The sequence below is a fragment of the Oreochromis niloticus genome, linkage group LG18 (assembly GCF_001858045.2).
Source record: "Oreochromis niloticus isolate F11D_XX linkage group LG18, O_niloticus_UMD_NMBU, whole genome shotgun sequence".
NCBI classification, from domain to species: Eukaryota; Metazoa; Chordata; class Actinopteri; order Cichliformes; family Cichlidae; genus Oreochromis; species Oreochromis niloticus.
In genome coordinates, this window is record NC_031982.2 from 7,563,571 (window position 1) to 7,578,208 (window position 14,638).

At 40.7% G+C, this 14,638-nt stretch overlaps 2 protein-coding genes across 2 annotated transcripts; one reads left to right on the forward strand and one right to left on the reverse strand.

The window, feature by feature from the left end:
• The first annotated feature begins 52 nt into the window (after positions 1–52).
• On the forward strand, positions 53–3,725 carry si:ch73-71c20.5 (DUF4748 domain-containing protein). The gene is made up of 3 exons (XM_013265508.2): positions 53–143; positions 368–608; positions 3,407–3,725. The coding sequence occupies exons 1-3, from the start codon at positions 74–76 to the stop codon at positions 3,576–3,578; spliced, it is 483 nt and encodes a 160-aa protein (XP_013120962.1). The 5' UTR covers positions 53–73; the 3' UTR covers positions 3,579–3,725.
• On the reverse strand, positions 3,726–14,227 carry tmbim1a (transmembrane BAX inhibitor motif containing 1a). The gene is made up of 12 exons (XM_003457458.5): positions 13,497–14,227; positions 10,398–10,709; positions 9,945–10,012; positions 7,712–7,776; positions 7,576–7,629; positions 7,430–7,480; positions 7,291–7,330; positions 6,712–6,749; positions 6,534–6,621; positions 6,339–6,434; positions 6,195–6,248; positions 3,726–6,073 (listed from the first exon to the last, which is right to left on the reverse strand). The coding sequence occupies exons 2-12, from the start codon at positions 10,702–10,704 to the stop codon at positions 5,924–5,926; spliced, it is 1,011 nt and encodes a 336-aa protein (XP_003457506.1). The 5' UTR covers positions 10,705–10,709; positions 13,497–14,227; the 3' UTR covers positions 3,726–5,923.
• Positions 14,228–14,638: the final 411 nt, after the last annotated feature.

Below are 14,638 nucleotides of genomic sequence, written 5' to 3' on the forward strand. Positions count from 1 at the left end.
GTTGTTTTCTGATGCATTTTTTTTTAAAGTGAGTACCACTAGGTGGCAGCAGCTCCCGTTGTTGCGACTGCGCATGCCCAGTTGCAATTACTCAACAAACATGGCGGCGTCCACACTGAATACAGTCCGGACAACACTGAAAGGTTTAATTATTGGCTTTATTTGTTATAAAAAGGTCATAATTAAGAGAATTATACATCAGGATTGGTTTGTGATCGGTGGCGATAAGTTATTTATTTTAATATACTTATTTTTCTAAATAACCCTTTATATGCTTTAGTTTAGCACTTTAAGAAGACTTCGTATTGATGTGGTCGCAGAAGAAGTCAGATTTTTAAAGTATTGGTGTTGTAATTTGTGTCAATAGGTATGTACCTTTTCTCCGGCCGGTGGGTGCTCAGACAAAGCAGTCAAAGCCGGGCCGTGTGTCCGAGCCTGCGGCTGCACGTCTTCCCTGCTGCCTGCTCCAGGATGGAGGCGCAGAGGAGCGAGCAGACCCAGAGCACAGACAGAGGCAGAGCCCAGGAGGAGGTGGAGGAACCAGAGGGTCCTGAATACATCCCCAAGAGAAAAGCCAAGAACCCTATGGTGAAAATCGGCTTTGCCTGGTAATTCCTGTCTTTTGTGAAGAGAAATATCTAGAAGCTGCACCACTGACAAATCGTACAGTCAAGGGATGTGTCAAAGAACGATTAAAAGATTAGAAATTACACGCTTTTTATACAGCTGCCTGAAGCCTACAGCTAGAGCATGGGTGATTGGCATTTACTGCAGTTCTTCTGATTGTAGTACATGTTTGGTTGCTTGTTCAGGTCAGCTGCTTGACAAATGCAGAACTTTTCACTTTTCTTCAAAAACCTCTCGGCTTTGTTCTGTTTTCTCAAAGAACACGCGCTCTAGTGCTAACTGCAATAGTTTACCGAGACTGTGTGACAGTGAAGATTTAAAAGTGAGCTGCTGATGGGGGTTGCAAAAATGTTTTTAAAGTACTTGAATAGTTCTCAGTAAATATCAGTTAGTATTTCTGCTTGAATTGCTCACCTTTCAAACTGATCTTGCTTTTATATGCAAGACCTAATCTGGCCTTTAAGTGCCTGAGTAAATGTGGTTATATCAGCTGATATACAACCTCTGGCTAATCAGATGGCACAACAGAGAAGAGCCAACTCGTCAGGCCAGGACTCCACAGTCTATTTACACCTACAGGCCACTGTAGGTTGGACACTATTTCAATGATGAGGATGTGCACATCCTGGACAGGGAGGAACGCTGGTTTGAGCGCGGAGTCAAGGAGGCCGCTTACGTGAAAAGGGAAAGACCATCTCTGAATCGAGGAGGGGGTCTAAGAGAACATCTTTCAGTGCTGTGATTACAGCCATTCCCCAACTTTCTGTGAATGGTACTCATGGGTATTGATCAATGGTCATGACAGTTTGTATATTAATGATCAAGAAACTGACCTCACAGGCCATTGTTCGCCAGTGGTGCTAGTTTACCGTATTATTAAGAGGCAAGCCCAACTCACCATAATCCTACCTCCACCATCCTTGTATGAAAAAGGAAAAAAAGTGTGAAAACATGCCTCCACTGCTTTAGAGTCCAGTGATGTCATGCTTTACATCACTGCATCTGACACTGTGCGCTGGGCTTGGTGATGTACAGCTTGGATGAAGCTGCTTGACCATGAAAACCAATGAAGCTCTCTACGCACTGTTTTGAGCTAATCTGAAGCTCACATGAAGTTTGAATGTCTGTAGCGACTGATTCTGCAGAAAGCTGGTGACCTGTGTGCACTATGGACTTCAGCATCCACTGATTTTACGTGGCCTACCACTTCATGACTCAGTTGCTGTTGTCCCAATCACTTCACTTTGTTATACCACCAACAGTTGAGGTGCTTGATTTAATACACCTGTAGCCATGGAAGTGATTAGAACACCTGAATTCAATCATTTGGATTACTGAGTAAATACAAGGCAATATGATGTATAATCAACTCCAGACTTTTTACCTGCATAATTTATAAAGATATATTAAAGGCTTAGCTCACGTTGTCCATGAAACCAATTTTGAGTCCACTGGCCAATTATATTTGGTCCCTTGAAAAGAGTTGGCTGGCTATTAGATCAATTTAGTAGAGCAATTATTATTAGAGCAATTACTAAACACTTCCTGTGTCTTTAAGTTCATATTTATTAGGTAACTGTAATGTCTGTGAAGGTTTTCAGTCATCCAGGTCATCGTAGTCTAAAGAGCTTGGAAAGAAAAGCGTCTGGACTTCTTCGTCTTTTGGAATCCTTGTTTTCTCATCCTGTGAAAATAAGGATGCCAATGTTCACATTTTGGACAGAGAAGACAGATGGTTTGAAAGAGGAGTGTTAGAAGCCATCTATGTCCACTGTGAACAACCATCTTTGAACAGAGGAAGTGGCTTACGACACCAACTGTCTGCCATCTATAATCCAGTTTGGAGATCCCTTCCCAGACACCCTAACACCCACTCACATCTTGGACCATTTGACCTCAGTAAATCATGTGATAGGGAAGGGCTAGGTTTCGCAATGGGTTCATGTGAAAACCTTGGCTGATTGTGACTCACACCCATTTTCACACCTTGGCTCATGTGATTAGACGGAGGATCAATAAGGGGGTCCATGTCCCTCTTAGGGACACTCCCGCAGGGCTTAAAATCTGTGAATCTCCACCAATTACTCTTAGAACTGAAGAAGCTTCTCGGATGAGAGGTGAAACGTCTTCAAGAAACTTAAAGAAGTCCAGATGCTTTTCTTTCCAAGGTAATTTTGGCTACAATGTAGCTTGCCATCACCAGTGTGTGAATGACTGAATGTAGTGTAAAGCGCTTTGGGGTCCTTAGGGACTAAGTAAAGCGCTATACAAATGCAGGCCATTTACCATTTAATTTTAATGTAATGTTTTGGTCACCTTTCTGTGTTGCCTGCATGTTAATGTTACTGATGTGTCCTCCACAAGTCCCAGAAACACACATTTGGCAGACAATAACAGTGAAACAATTGTTCTTACATATAACGCTACTGTGGCTAAAAGAGAAAACTTTGCACAATTTTCCAAAAGAGAGGTTCACTATCCAAAATACAACTTGGATGAATATCATCCACACAGAGCTACTAATAAATAGAGCAAGATATATTAGGTGCGAATTTGTCATCAGTGCAGACTGACTGACAGGTTGATTACAACATGTTAGTAATCTGTCTGCAAAGCCTACAGCCTGCGATTGATTGTGATTGTGCTGCGTTTACGTTTAGCGCAGTCACTGGGGACCCACCAGTTTTCCCTAGCTGCGTAGAACTTGCTGTCCTGTTTTTCTCTAGTGTGACAGAGCCATCAGTACTGTATAAATATTTTCTCTTTCCTCTCTGCGCAGGATAATCGGTCTCCCCACAGGAATAATTAGCTTCTTCCTGGCTAAGAGACAAGTGGACAAAAACAGACTGAAACAGTTAAAGATCAGACAGAGGATGAAAAGATCAAATGAAGGCGAATACGAAGGGAGTCGCTACCGCCATCATGCAGTGGATGTTAAACTGGACCGGTAATTTATGTTGCAGCTGTGATTTGCATCGTATGCACAGTATCCCAAACAGAGACTCTTGGATTAAAGACTGATCACAACACTGATGTAAAGTTCACCCATGTCAGAAGTAAATGTATATTTGAATAAAATCATCACTGGTACAAGTGCATTAAGACTAAAAGAAAACTTTATTTATAATGATAAGCAAATAGATTTTCTGTAGCATTGATATGTATATTTACAACCCCCTCTTCCACACTAACCGTCTGTGGTGTACAGTAAACATGTCTGCCTCTGTTGATTTGAGTGAGGCTTTTATAAACTTTAAGCTGTGCTCTAAATTTGTCATTGATGGACTGAGCTGATCATCTCAGGAGGGATGTTTGGACAGTTAAACTGGAGTTCAGAAATGTTCCAGTACTTTAACAACATGGCACCGATAATGCTGTCCCGTGTGGAAAAATCCTGCCCTGCCGGCCCTCGCTGTCTGACCCACATCTGAGTAACTCACAACTATATTTACAGGCGCACATATAACAACTCTATAAAACATATTATAACCCTGTATTCTGTAAAGTTAAAAAAATAACAGACATTGACACGGTGAAGGCACTGAAGTGATATAAAGGAGTACAATTCAAATAAAGTGACCTATATTACTTTATTCAGATAAAGTAATATAGCAGAGCCGTGGCTGCCATTAGTGGCACTGAGCTGTGCTTCAGGGGTGGACGTGTCCCTAAACACTGACTCTGCTCATACTTGAGTAACTGAGATCAAATGTTGCGGCGAGGCCCACCCCTACTGTACTTCATAATCAATCTCAGAAAGTTACACTTTAGGACTTGCCTTGCTCTTGTAGCATATAGACACATGGGAGAATTCATTTGTAGCTGTACATGTTCATACACAGAAAAGAGATCAGACACTTTCTGCTTTAAGTCCAGTAATATGGAATAAATGTTGCAGATGGCATTCCAGTGTCTTTAGATAGTTAGGTAATAGTATTCATCATAACCACCGACAAGCTGCTTAAAGTATATAAAAACAAATACAGATTTCTTACAAAGTGCTTTTTTGGGGATGTAAACTATCGCTCAGAATTTTTGAGGGTCACTTTGAAATGTCCTTGTTAAGTGTTTTTCTGTGCAAAACACTTAACAAGGTGTGAGGAGATGTTATAAAAACAAAGATAAATGGAATTATTCATAATTTTTAATAAGAGGTCTCCTTAGTGTAACAGAATGAAACAATGGTTCAGTTCACGCCTATATTTTTTCTGTTCAAGGGACGAAAACAAAAAAAAAAAAATCATTGATTTTTTTACCACAACTCTGATCAGTTTTAATGGCTGGATCATAGAACAAGAGAATAAATGGTATTATTGTAGAGTCATCCACTTAACTGAACATTTAAACATTAGCTTTCTGTGGACTAGCATGCTTTAACAGCTCCCCATGAATATATATGGGGGAAGATTGTATCATGACCACAGAAGACCACTTTCAACCATCACTCTTATGCTGCAGTGGCACACTATGTTACTTAAATGCAAGTTTCTCATGTAAAAAGACTGACCTGTGCTGAAAGGATGTGAACAGATTCAAGAAGCTGATCATTTACTTAGCTGAGTGAAGCATGAGGCGTGATTATCATGCCATTAAAAACTTAATGGCATGATAATCACACTTGTGACATTGGCTGTTCTTGTTCTAATAACTCATGGCAAAAAATGGAAGCTTAACTTTAGCTCAGTAGGTTCACCTCTTGCTTGTTTGTAAAATGCTTAGACCCAGTTTGTGCTGTTCTGTGGAGGGAGTAGTACACACCTTTCTATCCTAAGTATTAATTTCTTGCCTATAACACCCTTCAAACATTTGAAACACTCAGTTTAGAAAAAAGCTTTTTTGGTTTTTTTTGACAGTTTCTTGACTATACTAGAACGCTCCTTTTATCAGCTTTCAGCTGTGTTTGGATGTTTTTTCCCTATGGATCAATAAGCCTGGTCACATGATAAACCCGCATTAAGTAACATAAGACACTTCAGGAATACAGGAGGGATGATGCTGAAAATAGACCCCTGTGTTCTTATAAAAAAAAAAAAACCAAACCATAAATTTACATAATCTCACATAATTTCAATAAAAAGAGTGTATCAGCGTGACCCCAAACATTTGAGCAGCAGTTTAGGTTTAATCTACTATGTAAAATCTTATATTCAGCCCTTAGACATTTTCCCTGAAGAGCGCCGTGGTTTTAAAAATCTGTTCTCATGTCTATTGAAAAAGTAAAAGCTTCTCAAAAGCATGGAATGGTTTTACTGGTTGAGGCTTCTCGGTACCCAACCAACATTGTGCCCCTGGATTTTTATTTGGTGGAAGCACCAATAATTTGCAAAAGGAAAAGGAAGATCTGGATTATATCGACGTAGATGGAGAGTGCGGCGAACACGTACTCCTCTGGACTAATGGAGTGCTTTCTGTTTCCAATCAGTAGCTGAGTGTGATATGCCAGGAACTGCAAGACACAAAGTGTTACAAAAAAAACTGAGCACTATATCAATAAATACAACGAGGGCTGCTGTAAGATTAAAAGGCGACTTCTTCATTTCTTTGAAACTTTAAAGTGAAACACTTACCAGAGTGAAAACTATCGCTCCTATAGCTGCATAAAGCATGTGAAGCCAAAATATCTGCAACAACAAATAGTCATTAAGATAACAAGAAAACCCAAGAAGGTGTCAGGAAACAGTGTCACAGTATTCACAACAGCAGTGACTCACGTATTTGAAGGACAGCACAATGGCTGTAATGATGCCAGTCACGAACACGACAATGCCGAGGACGCAGAAAAGACCCTGGCACTTGGTGAAGTCGACCTACAAAGAGAAATCGGCAGCAGCCATCTCAACCTGTGCCCATGAGCAAACACACTGTGGATATTTAAAGCTGATAAGCAGAAATGCGCACGGCCCTACCTTCGTCTGGAAGCAGAACACTGTGACGGCGATGCAGACGACAGCTGTGATTCCCAGCGCAAGAAACACTGCTTTTGTGTCATAGTAACTAAAACCAAAGAACAACACACAGTTAGCAGTGAGGAAATTATGTGAATGTTTTTATCATATAAAGGGACTGTATATATATATTTTTTACCTGGATATGGTTCCAGTCATATACGACAAAGACAGAGTCTGTTTCACAAAAAAATAAAGATCAGATAAAATTACAATGAAACAATTCTTGTCCAACCACAAACAGCATAATCATGAAAAAAACCCCAAAGAGACTAAAACAGCTCTGATCATAACATGCTGTCTAACTCAGTGTCAACACTGTCATAAAAGTCCCGGTTTTATCACAAGTCCCAGTGTCATGTGGTCTCCTACAAGTCCACGTGACAATTCAGGAAATAAGACTGCTGAATAAAAAAAACCCCACAAAACCTTTTATTATGTGACAAAATGCAGATCATAAAACAGCTCAGTCATTTTGCTGTCAGAGCTGATAAACTGAACACTCAAACACATCAACAGGTGAAATGCAAACAAGTGTGGTGACTCACTTGTTTGGCTCTGATATTAAAATTACATTTCAAGTACTGTGATAAGGCTGTCATTGGATGGAATGTCTCGCTGACAAAGACAAAACGGTTTTCAGTCTTGACTTGATCCAAGTCCAGGAAACTGCTGGTAATGACCTCTATTTCAAAAATCAACCACAAGTCATACTTACAAAGAGGCCGAGCAGAATCATGTTCCATGGGAACTTCCTCCTGCAAAATAAGTTGGTTTTCAGCAGAAAGTTGGTTTAAAAGTGTTCAGGTACAAGTATTTTCTCTAAAAACATAATAAAAGCAGGCAATCACACTCACCGGGGGCCTTTGCAGCAGACCAGCACGATGTGGGTGATGAAATACACCGCACTAAAATGTAGAAATTAATCGCAAAGTTACAATTGTGATTAATGTGTCAGCACATTACCTCGGATCTAATGATGTTACCACAGAGGGAGACTTACTATGATGCCCAGTACACAGCTGAGTTATTCCTTACGAAAGACTTGACAGGTTGGCTGTAACAAACAGAGGCACAGTTAACACCAGGATATGCTCACATGCAAAGAGCCTTAGAAAGAACACGATCTGTATACTCACACAAACGTGAATATGGCCACAATGGCTGTGGTGACCAGGAGCTGACACGCCAAGATCAAATACACCTTAAAAAGAAAAAAAATATTCACATTATTTTATATTCTCAATACAGAAGCTATTGGATTGGTCCAGACTGCGTCTCGCATATCTTTGTGTTCATTGGCATAGCAAGAAAAACTAGCAGTATGAAGTTATGCATTAAAAGATTCCGCCATATTTTGAGAAAAATTTCTAAGCTACAACGTAACATAAAACACCAAAACCACATAAATTGATTTAAAATAAATCATGCCAACACTGAGCAGGTTGGAGCTCAACAATAAAAACAAAACAAAAAGACTATTTTGGAATCAGGATGTAGCAAACCAGGACACCAATCCGGGAAACCACGTTGGGGGTAGAGATTTGACACGCCACCTTTTGAAGTGGCAACCGTCAGTGCCAAGAGTAAACTCAATACTGCCATTCATAGCTAGCCAGTTTTCAAATGCAGCAAAAATATTCACAGGTGACGAGATCTGCTGACCATGGAGCAAAGGCCATGATATTTAAAAGTCTTAAGACACTCCCTGTTCTTTTTCTTTAAGCAGTTCTTTACGGATTTACAAGTGTTTGGGCTTGTTGTCCCACTGCCAGGATTCGTACAGCAGTGGCTAAAGACTGGAAGACAACATTAGTCAAAACACCCCCGAGCTTGCAAGCCAAAACAAATGGGTCGCACCTTCACTCACTATCCATTTAACTTCAAGCCAGAAAGGTTGTGTACAGGAGACCCAACAAAACAACATTCAGTGACAGCCCTTAGGTTCAGTGCCAAGTATACTTAAGTCTCTACAGCAGTTTGGCTGTTCTCCTATGCTTTCTGTTTCGCTGTCTTCGTTTAACAGCCCTACTCTTACAGATAAAGAAGGCACATAAATGAAATCCTTAAAATACCAGAATCAAATCAAGGCAGCACTCTGCTTTCTAATATTTACACTCACTTTCATCCCTTTCTAAACAGTTTAACAGCTATCAGTTTTCAAGGCAGGGACTGCCCTAGACCAGCACACACTTGTGGACCGGCAAGCGACCAAAGCATTGACCAGAGATGCTAAGACTAAAACACACACAGGTTAGTTCTCTTGTAAAGCTGTCACAGCTCCTGAGTATCCTTATATAGCAAAAGGCTGTCTCCTGTTATATAGTATGTATAGTACACAGATGTATAATTATTTACACTTATTACCTAATGTGCTTACAGTACAAACTGTGAAGCACTGTGCAACTGTGTGTTTCTAAAAAGGCTATACAAATAAAGTTATTATTAGAATAACTCATCCTCTCCCTGTTTATACTCTTAGACTGACCCTTCGGTCAGTGTCACAAATGTCAAATTTGGATTTCTCTGCATCATCCTCTATAAAATGCTGGCATGTCTTAGCCAACCCCTCGTGCTTGGCCTCATTTCCCCTCCTGAGAAGTAGTTTAGAGACTGATGCTTGTCCTCTGAGACCACTACGAGAGAGTTCTTTATTTGGAAAACTCTGCATCTGTGATGAGCCCACTCTTCTGTCTCAGTAAAAAAAGCTTGATATATTGATCTTTTTGTGGTCTGCTGCTGTGTACGCGTTATCTAGTGCCATGTACTAGTCCATTAGAAAACCTCACCATGAGTCACAACTGATCCATCATTCAAAACACATGAACAACAGCTGCAAGGTGATTCACTAAAATCACTCTGACTGGTGTTGCTGAACACATCTCAAGGAAATGTACCATTTTGTACAAGGAAATACATTCTTTGTAGCGCCTTGAGGCACCTGTCATTGTGATTTGACACTATATAAATAAAAATGAATTGAAAGGAATAGATTCTTCCAAAATTTGACTGTTGACCAGGAAATGATGTGGATTTTTGTTAATATACATGTAATTTTCCTGACAATACAACTTTTAGCTGATGTTACAGAACCTCAGCAAGTAGACAGTGCTGTCTTCTAGATAACAAAGTGTACCATCTTGGCCAAGGCTATGTAAAATCTTTCCTAATGAGCACTTTTCACTTTGTTTAGCCTTCCATGACATGTCATAACTGCTGCTGTCAATCTACCCTTTTCTTTTGGGTGCGGGTGGTGAAATGAGTCTTAAATGATTCTGAAAGTAACTTAAAAGTATTATTAAACACTCCTCTGGATGAATCATTGCACATGAGAGTAAAATGGGTAATTTAATGCTATTTGTGGTGCTTTACCTTTCTGATGAAGGTATGCCGAATGCTCAGACTGTCCCAACCGCTGCCACTTGCCGCAAACTCATCACCTGTATCATCAGTAGAAAGAAAAGTGACCAATGACTACGAAGAGCAACAAAAAGCACTATTCTTTAGGTAAACGTCATTACAAGTAAAAGATTAAAAGAAAAAATGCATCTTTTAATTATGAAAATTCACGTGTTAGCCCTCTCATAAGTGTAAAAATGAAACAAAGAAGATCAAATGTATAACTATGAGATTAAGAACTCCTATAGGTGGATTTTGTTGTAATATTCCTTAACCTGCGTCATGCACTAGCTGACTAATGGCTCTAGTTCAACACTGAAACGATATCACTTTCAGGAGTTGTGAGCACACAATATCAGAAAGCTTACTTTTTTAATAAAAGGAGAAATCTCATTAGAGGACACACGTTATAAGCCAGAGTCTTACCAGAGCTCAGGACATCTGACGGTATTGTAGGTGGAACGACAGGAGGCATGGGAGGAGGATTGGGGTAGCCAGATCCTGGATGTCCAGCAGGCTGAGGCTGCCCTGGATAAGGGCCTGGAGGGTAGCCAGCTGGCTGGCCTGGGTACAGAGGGGCATTTGGACCAGGAGGGTATGGAGCAGAGGGATAGCCTGGCTGTGAACTACCATATGACGGGAATCCATACGGAGGGGGTGGTGGGTAGTTCCCACCCTGAGGTCCATACAGAGGGCCATGAGATTCGTCGTACCCTGGAGGGTAGTGTGACATGATGCCTGTGAGGAAGGGAGGGGAGGAAATACAGTTCACAACATGCAGGGACTACAGGGAGCAGAGGGAAGACTGTTGGAAGCATCACAGACACGTGCTCTTTAAGGTTTTGCTGTACACCGTCGTTGTCAGTGAAACATTTTTAATGTACAGTACTGTGAAAAAGTTAAGAGTCATGAAAAATGTACATGGTGTATAAGGCAGATCCGGTTTTTACTGGATTTATGACCACCTTTATTCTTCAACACAGCCTGAACTCTCTTAGGCAGCCTTCTTGTAATTTCAATAATGTTGAGGTCCACACTCTGACTGCAACTGTAACTGCAACTGTGCATTTTTCTAACCAGGTATGGTTCTACTGCAATGGCAGTGTGCTCAGGATCACTGTCAGGCTTTTTTTTTTTTATTTATTTATTTTTTTTTTAAATTGTATTTTCACATTCACAAACGCCGCCTGCCCGCCTGAAAATGCACACTCCTGCCTTTGGTGACAACAACAGAGCTCCATTTAGCTTTAGGGCTCTGTAAGGAGCCACTGTTACACATACACACTTATGTCTGAGTAATAGCTGGGCTTGGGCTCCTGCCAGCGTACTTACCATGCACCTTACTGTACACACTTGGGTGTGTATCAGGTTCACAGACTAGAAGGATTTGCTCAACACTGGTTCAAAAATCCCCACCACAAGCTAAGGAACTACCACACTGGCCCCAAAGGGAAATTTCTAATAATAACCACATGCACGCTAACATCATGCAGCAACAAGAGGCCCAAGTATTCCAGGCTGCTGAAAGAACTGAGATGGTTAAGTACACTGGGTTCTTGAGACCTAAATTTATTTTTTATGTGACTCATAAAGAATTAAAAGAGCAATTTACTTGTGCATGATTTTACAAAAGTACCAAACTGCTATATTAAAAGGCTGATGTGTTTCTAAGCACAATACAGTTTGCTCAGTTATTCTGAAAGTGCTGCATTCTCAGTGGGACTTTTAGGGAAATACACGCAGTAAAGGAATTCAAGAGCTGGCCCCACCTCTTGTTGCCATTACCTCACATACTAAGCACCAAGCAACAGGACAGAAAACAATCAATGGAAAAAGTGCTTCAGCTGATCTTCGTGGAATGAGGACAGAGCTGATTGCTTCATAGTCACTGAGACATGAGAAGGCAGCAGGTTCATATGTGTGTTTGAACAGGAGGGTATAGCCCTAATATTTAGAAAAAATACACTCTTATTCAAACCTCTGGTCATCATGTGGTTGTGGTTATTACTGTAACGTACTTGGTCTGAACACACTAACATAACTGGTCTGTTTACGTCCATCTGGCGTGGCACAAACACGTCACAGAGACCAAGGCCCTGTGACTTAGAAATGCTTTTGTTACATGAAGCCTGTGATCTGGATGGACACAGTTACAGGAGCACCACACGAGAACACTGAGAACCGGTTTGGCAAAGCTTTTAATCACTCCTTTTTGTTGAGCTTCATTATTTCTGCTTGGGCGAAGAAGTCATGCAGTTTTTTTTTTTTTAAATGCTGCTGACTCTTTCTAATCCAATACACCTGCAACAGGCTTTGTCATTTTACATTGTCGCACCTGCTTTTTCCCCCCCAATCATGACATTTTACATTGTACACAACAGTAAACTTGAACCTGAATGCCAACTTAAAAATCAGGTTAAAAAACAAACTGGTTTTATCAGTTAAACACATTTTTTCACACTTCCGTTTCACTGTTCTCCCAATGTACAGTAAGATCCAGCAGATTATTAAAACCAGTTGTACAAAAATGGTTAATTGAGAATGTCCGAAAATTGGAAAGGTATTGAGTATTGCTTTCATTTGGCTTGTGGTAGAATAGTGTTACTTTTTTTTTTTTTTTTTTTTTAAAGGTTCGACTTCTCTTATTTATGAATTTATGCTGTATTTGAGGTTTTCTTTGTCACATGAAAAACTGACCAGACACCAGGGAGCGGATATGCAATCTAGGTTAGGCTAGATAAACCCGGTGGTGTTTTTCCTGGTTCTTATAACACACTTGCCACTATGCAAAACTATACTAAACCTAAAATTAAATGTGACATTTGCTTGCTCCCTTTTGACCTCCCACAACAGTAGATGACCGTGTAAAGGCTGGTCAGATGAAACCAGACTCACGGTCTAGCCTGTGTATGTTTACATGTTTACGGTAAACTTCCGCAAAGCAAAACTCAAGCTTAAGCCCAACCGATTCCCAAAACAATATTTGTAGGGTTGAATGTCAGCCAATTATTATTTAACTATAACAGACTGTGCACAAGTGTGTGTACACAGGCACACTGACTGACAACTGACACGAAGTCTCCCACGACTCGACAGCACATCAGCAAATTCGAAATCATCTTTATGAAAAGCTCCGTTGCCTTTATGGGCGCAGACTCTTAACGTTATTGCTAACAGCTGTGTCTTCCCCACTACGACAAGCAAGAGGGCCGCCTTTACCCGCCCTGTAACTCATCTCTGACAGCAAATAAATAAGCAATGATGTAAGAGTCAAATAGAAAAAGACAAAAACTCAGCATATGAGCTGTGTCTCGTGTTTAACATTTCAGTTCTGTCGACTGAACTGAATAAGAAAGATGGCTAGCCTAAAAGCGTCTACAGACCCACTCCACCCAGCTACCAAACCTCCGCTAACTCCCCCCCAAAAAAGCCTTTTCAGGTGTGTGAGCAGGCTTAGCCAGAACAAAATAACACCACCACCATGAGCGGCGTTTCTGACAGAATAGGAAGATCATGACATCTTACCAAATTACGAGACGTCAACCTCGTCGGTGGTTCTCAGTCCCAGAGAGAAGAGCGATATCCTCCCGCTGTCACTCACAAAGCCTTAAACTGTCTTTAATACTGTGCTCCAAGTTTTAGTGTGGGCTTGTTTTATGTCCCCGATGTTGTTATTCAGAGAAGGCAGAAGTGGGCAGCTGTGAAAAGTTTTTTTTTTTTTTTTCCTGGAACTGTGGGAGCAGGGTGGGGTCCGGAGGAATCTCTCTCTCACACACACACCCACACCCACATCGCGGACGGCGAGGCCTGAAAGGCGCTGACTCATTTTCAGCACTGGCGGTGTCACGTTACTGAATCTACGCGCGCTCCTAAAGTGCCCTCTGCTGCTGGCGCGCGAGTCTTCTACACTTTGTAGAGTTTCTAGAGTTGTTGAGTTCACTGAAGCCTCAGCAGAAATCGTCTTAGTGGAAGGGTGACTGTCAAGAAGCCATTCTTAAGGAAGAAAAACAGGGAGAATGGGCTGAGGCATGCCAGATTACACAAGACCTGCAATTAAATCAGTCAGATCTTACGGAGTTGCGGATCCAAATTTGAAATTTTTGGTTCAAATGACGAGTGATTCTTACAGAACACTTTTTTCTTCTTTAAGCGCTCAAAGTGCTTTATACATCCTGCTTCATTCACCCGTGGTTGTCACTGAGTACAGAGATCAAGAGAGAGGTACAACAGTGTCTGTATGATGTATCTGCGATTGGTTTGGAGCTGCATTTTAACCAGTACCTTATTTAATCTATTGCACCTTAGCAGCTCCTTTACCTGTAATGTTTTGGCAGTTGCTCAAATGTTGAGAGGTGGTGAAAGAGTCAACCATACTCTGTGAACTCGAAATATTAGAAAACATATAAAAGGAAATTTTTTTAATTTCATAACAAAAACAAAAACATGTCTTTCCTATTAAAATACGAAAAAAGATTTCATTTTATTTGAGGTTAATAGCACTATGTATCATTCTGAGGTGAAAACTCCAAATAAAAGGCTACGTCCACAGTAATGCGTTTTTGTTGGAAAATGAAAACCTTTTCTCACACGGGTATTTTTGAAAACGGAGATTTTCCATTTTCGTTTTAAAAAATAATCCCGTCCACACGTAAACGCAAAAATGAAGG

Bases quoted from the DNA above. Each gene is read 5' to 3' on its own strand.
- si:ch73-71c20.5 (XM_013265508.2), top strand. From the start codon at position 74: ATGCCCAGTTGCAATTACTCAACAAACATGGCGGCGTCCACACTGAAT. The intron at 144-367 runs GTTTAATTATTG...TTGTGTCAATAG, and splicing joins AGTCCGGACAACACTGAAAG to GTATGTACCTTTTCTCCGGC. The intron at 609-3,406 runs GTAATTCCTGTC...CTCTCTGCGCAG, and splicing joins GTGAAAATCGGCTTTGCCTG to GATAATCGGTCTCCCCACAG.
- tmbim1a (XM_003457458.5), bottom strand. From the start codon at position 10,704: ATGTCACACTACCCTCCAGGGTACGACGAATCTCATGGCCCTCTGTAT. The intron at 7,630-7,711 runs GTGAGTATACAG...TGTTTGTTACAG, and splicing joins GTGGCCATATTCACGTTTGT to CCAACCTGTCAAGTCTTTCG. The intron at 6,249-6,338 runs GTGAGTCACTGC...TTGTTGTTGCAG, and splicing joins TTGTGCTGTCCTTCAAATAC to ATATTTTGGCTTCACATGCT.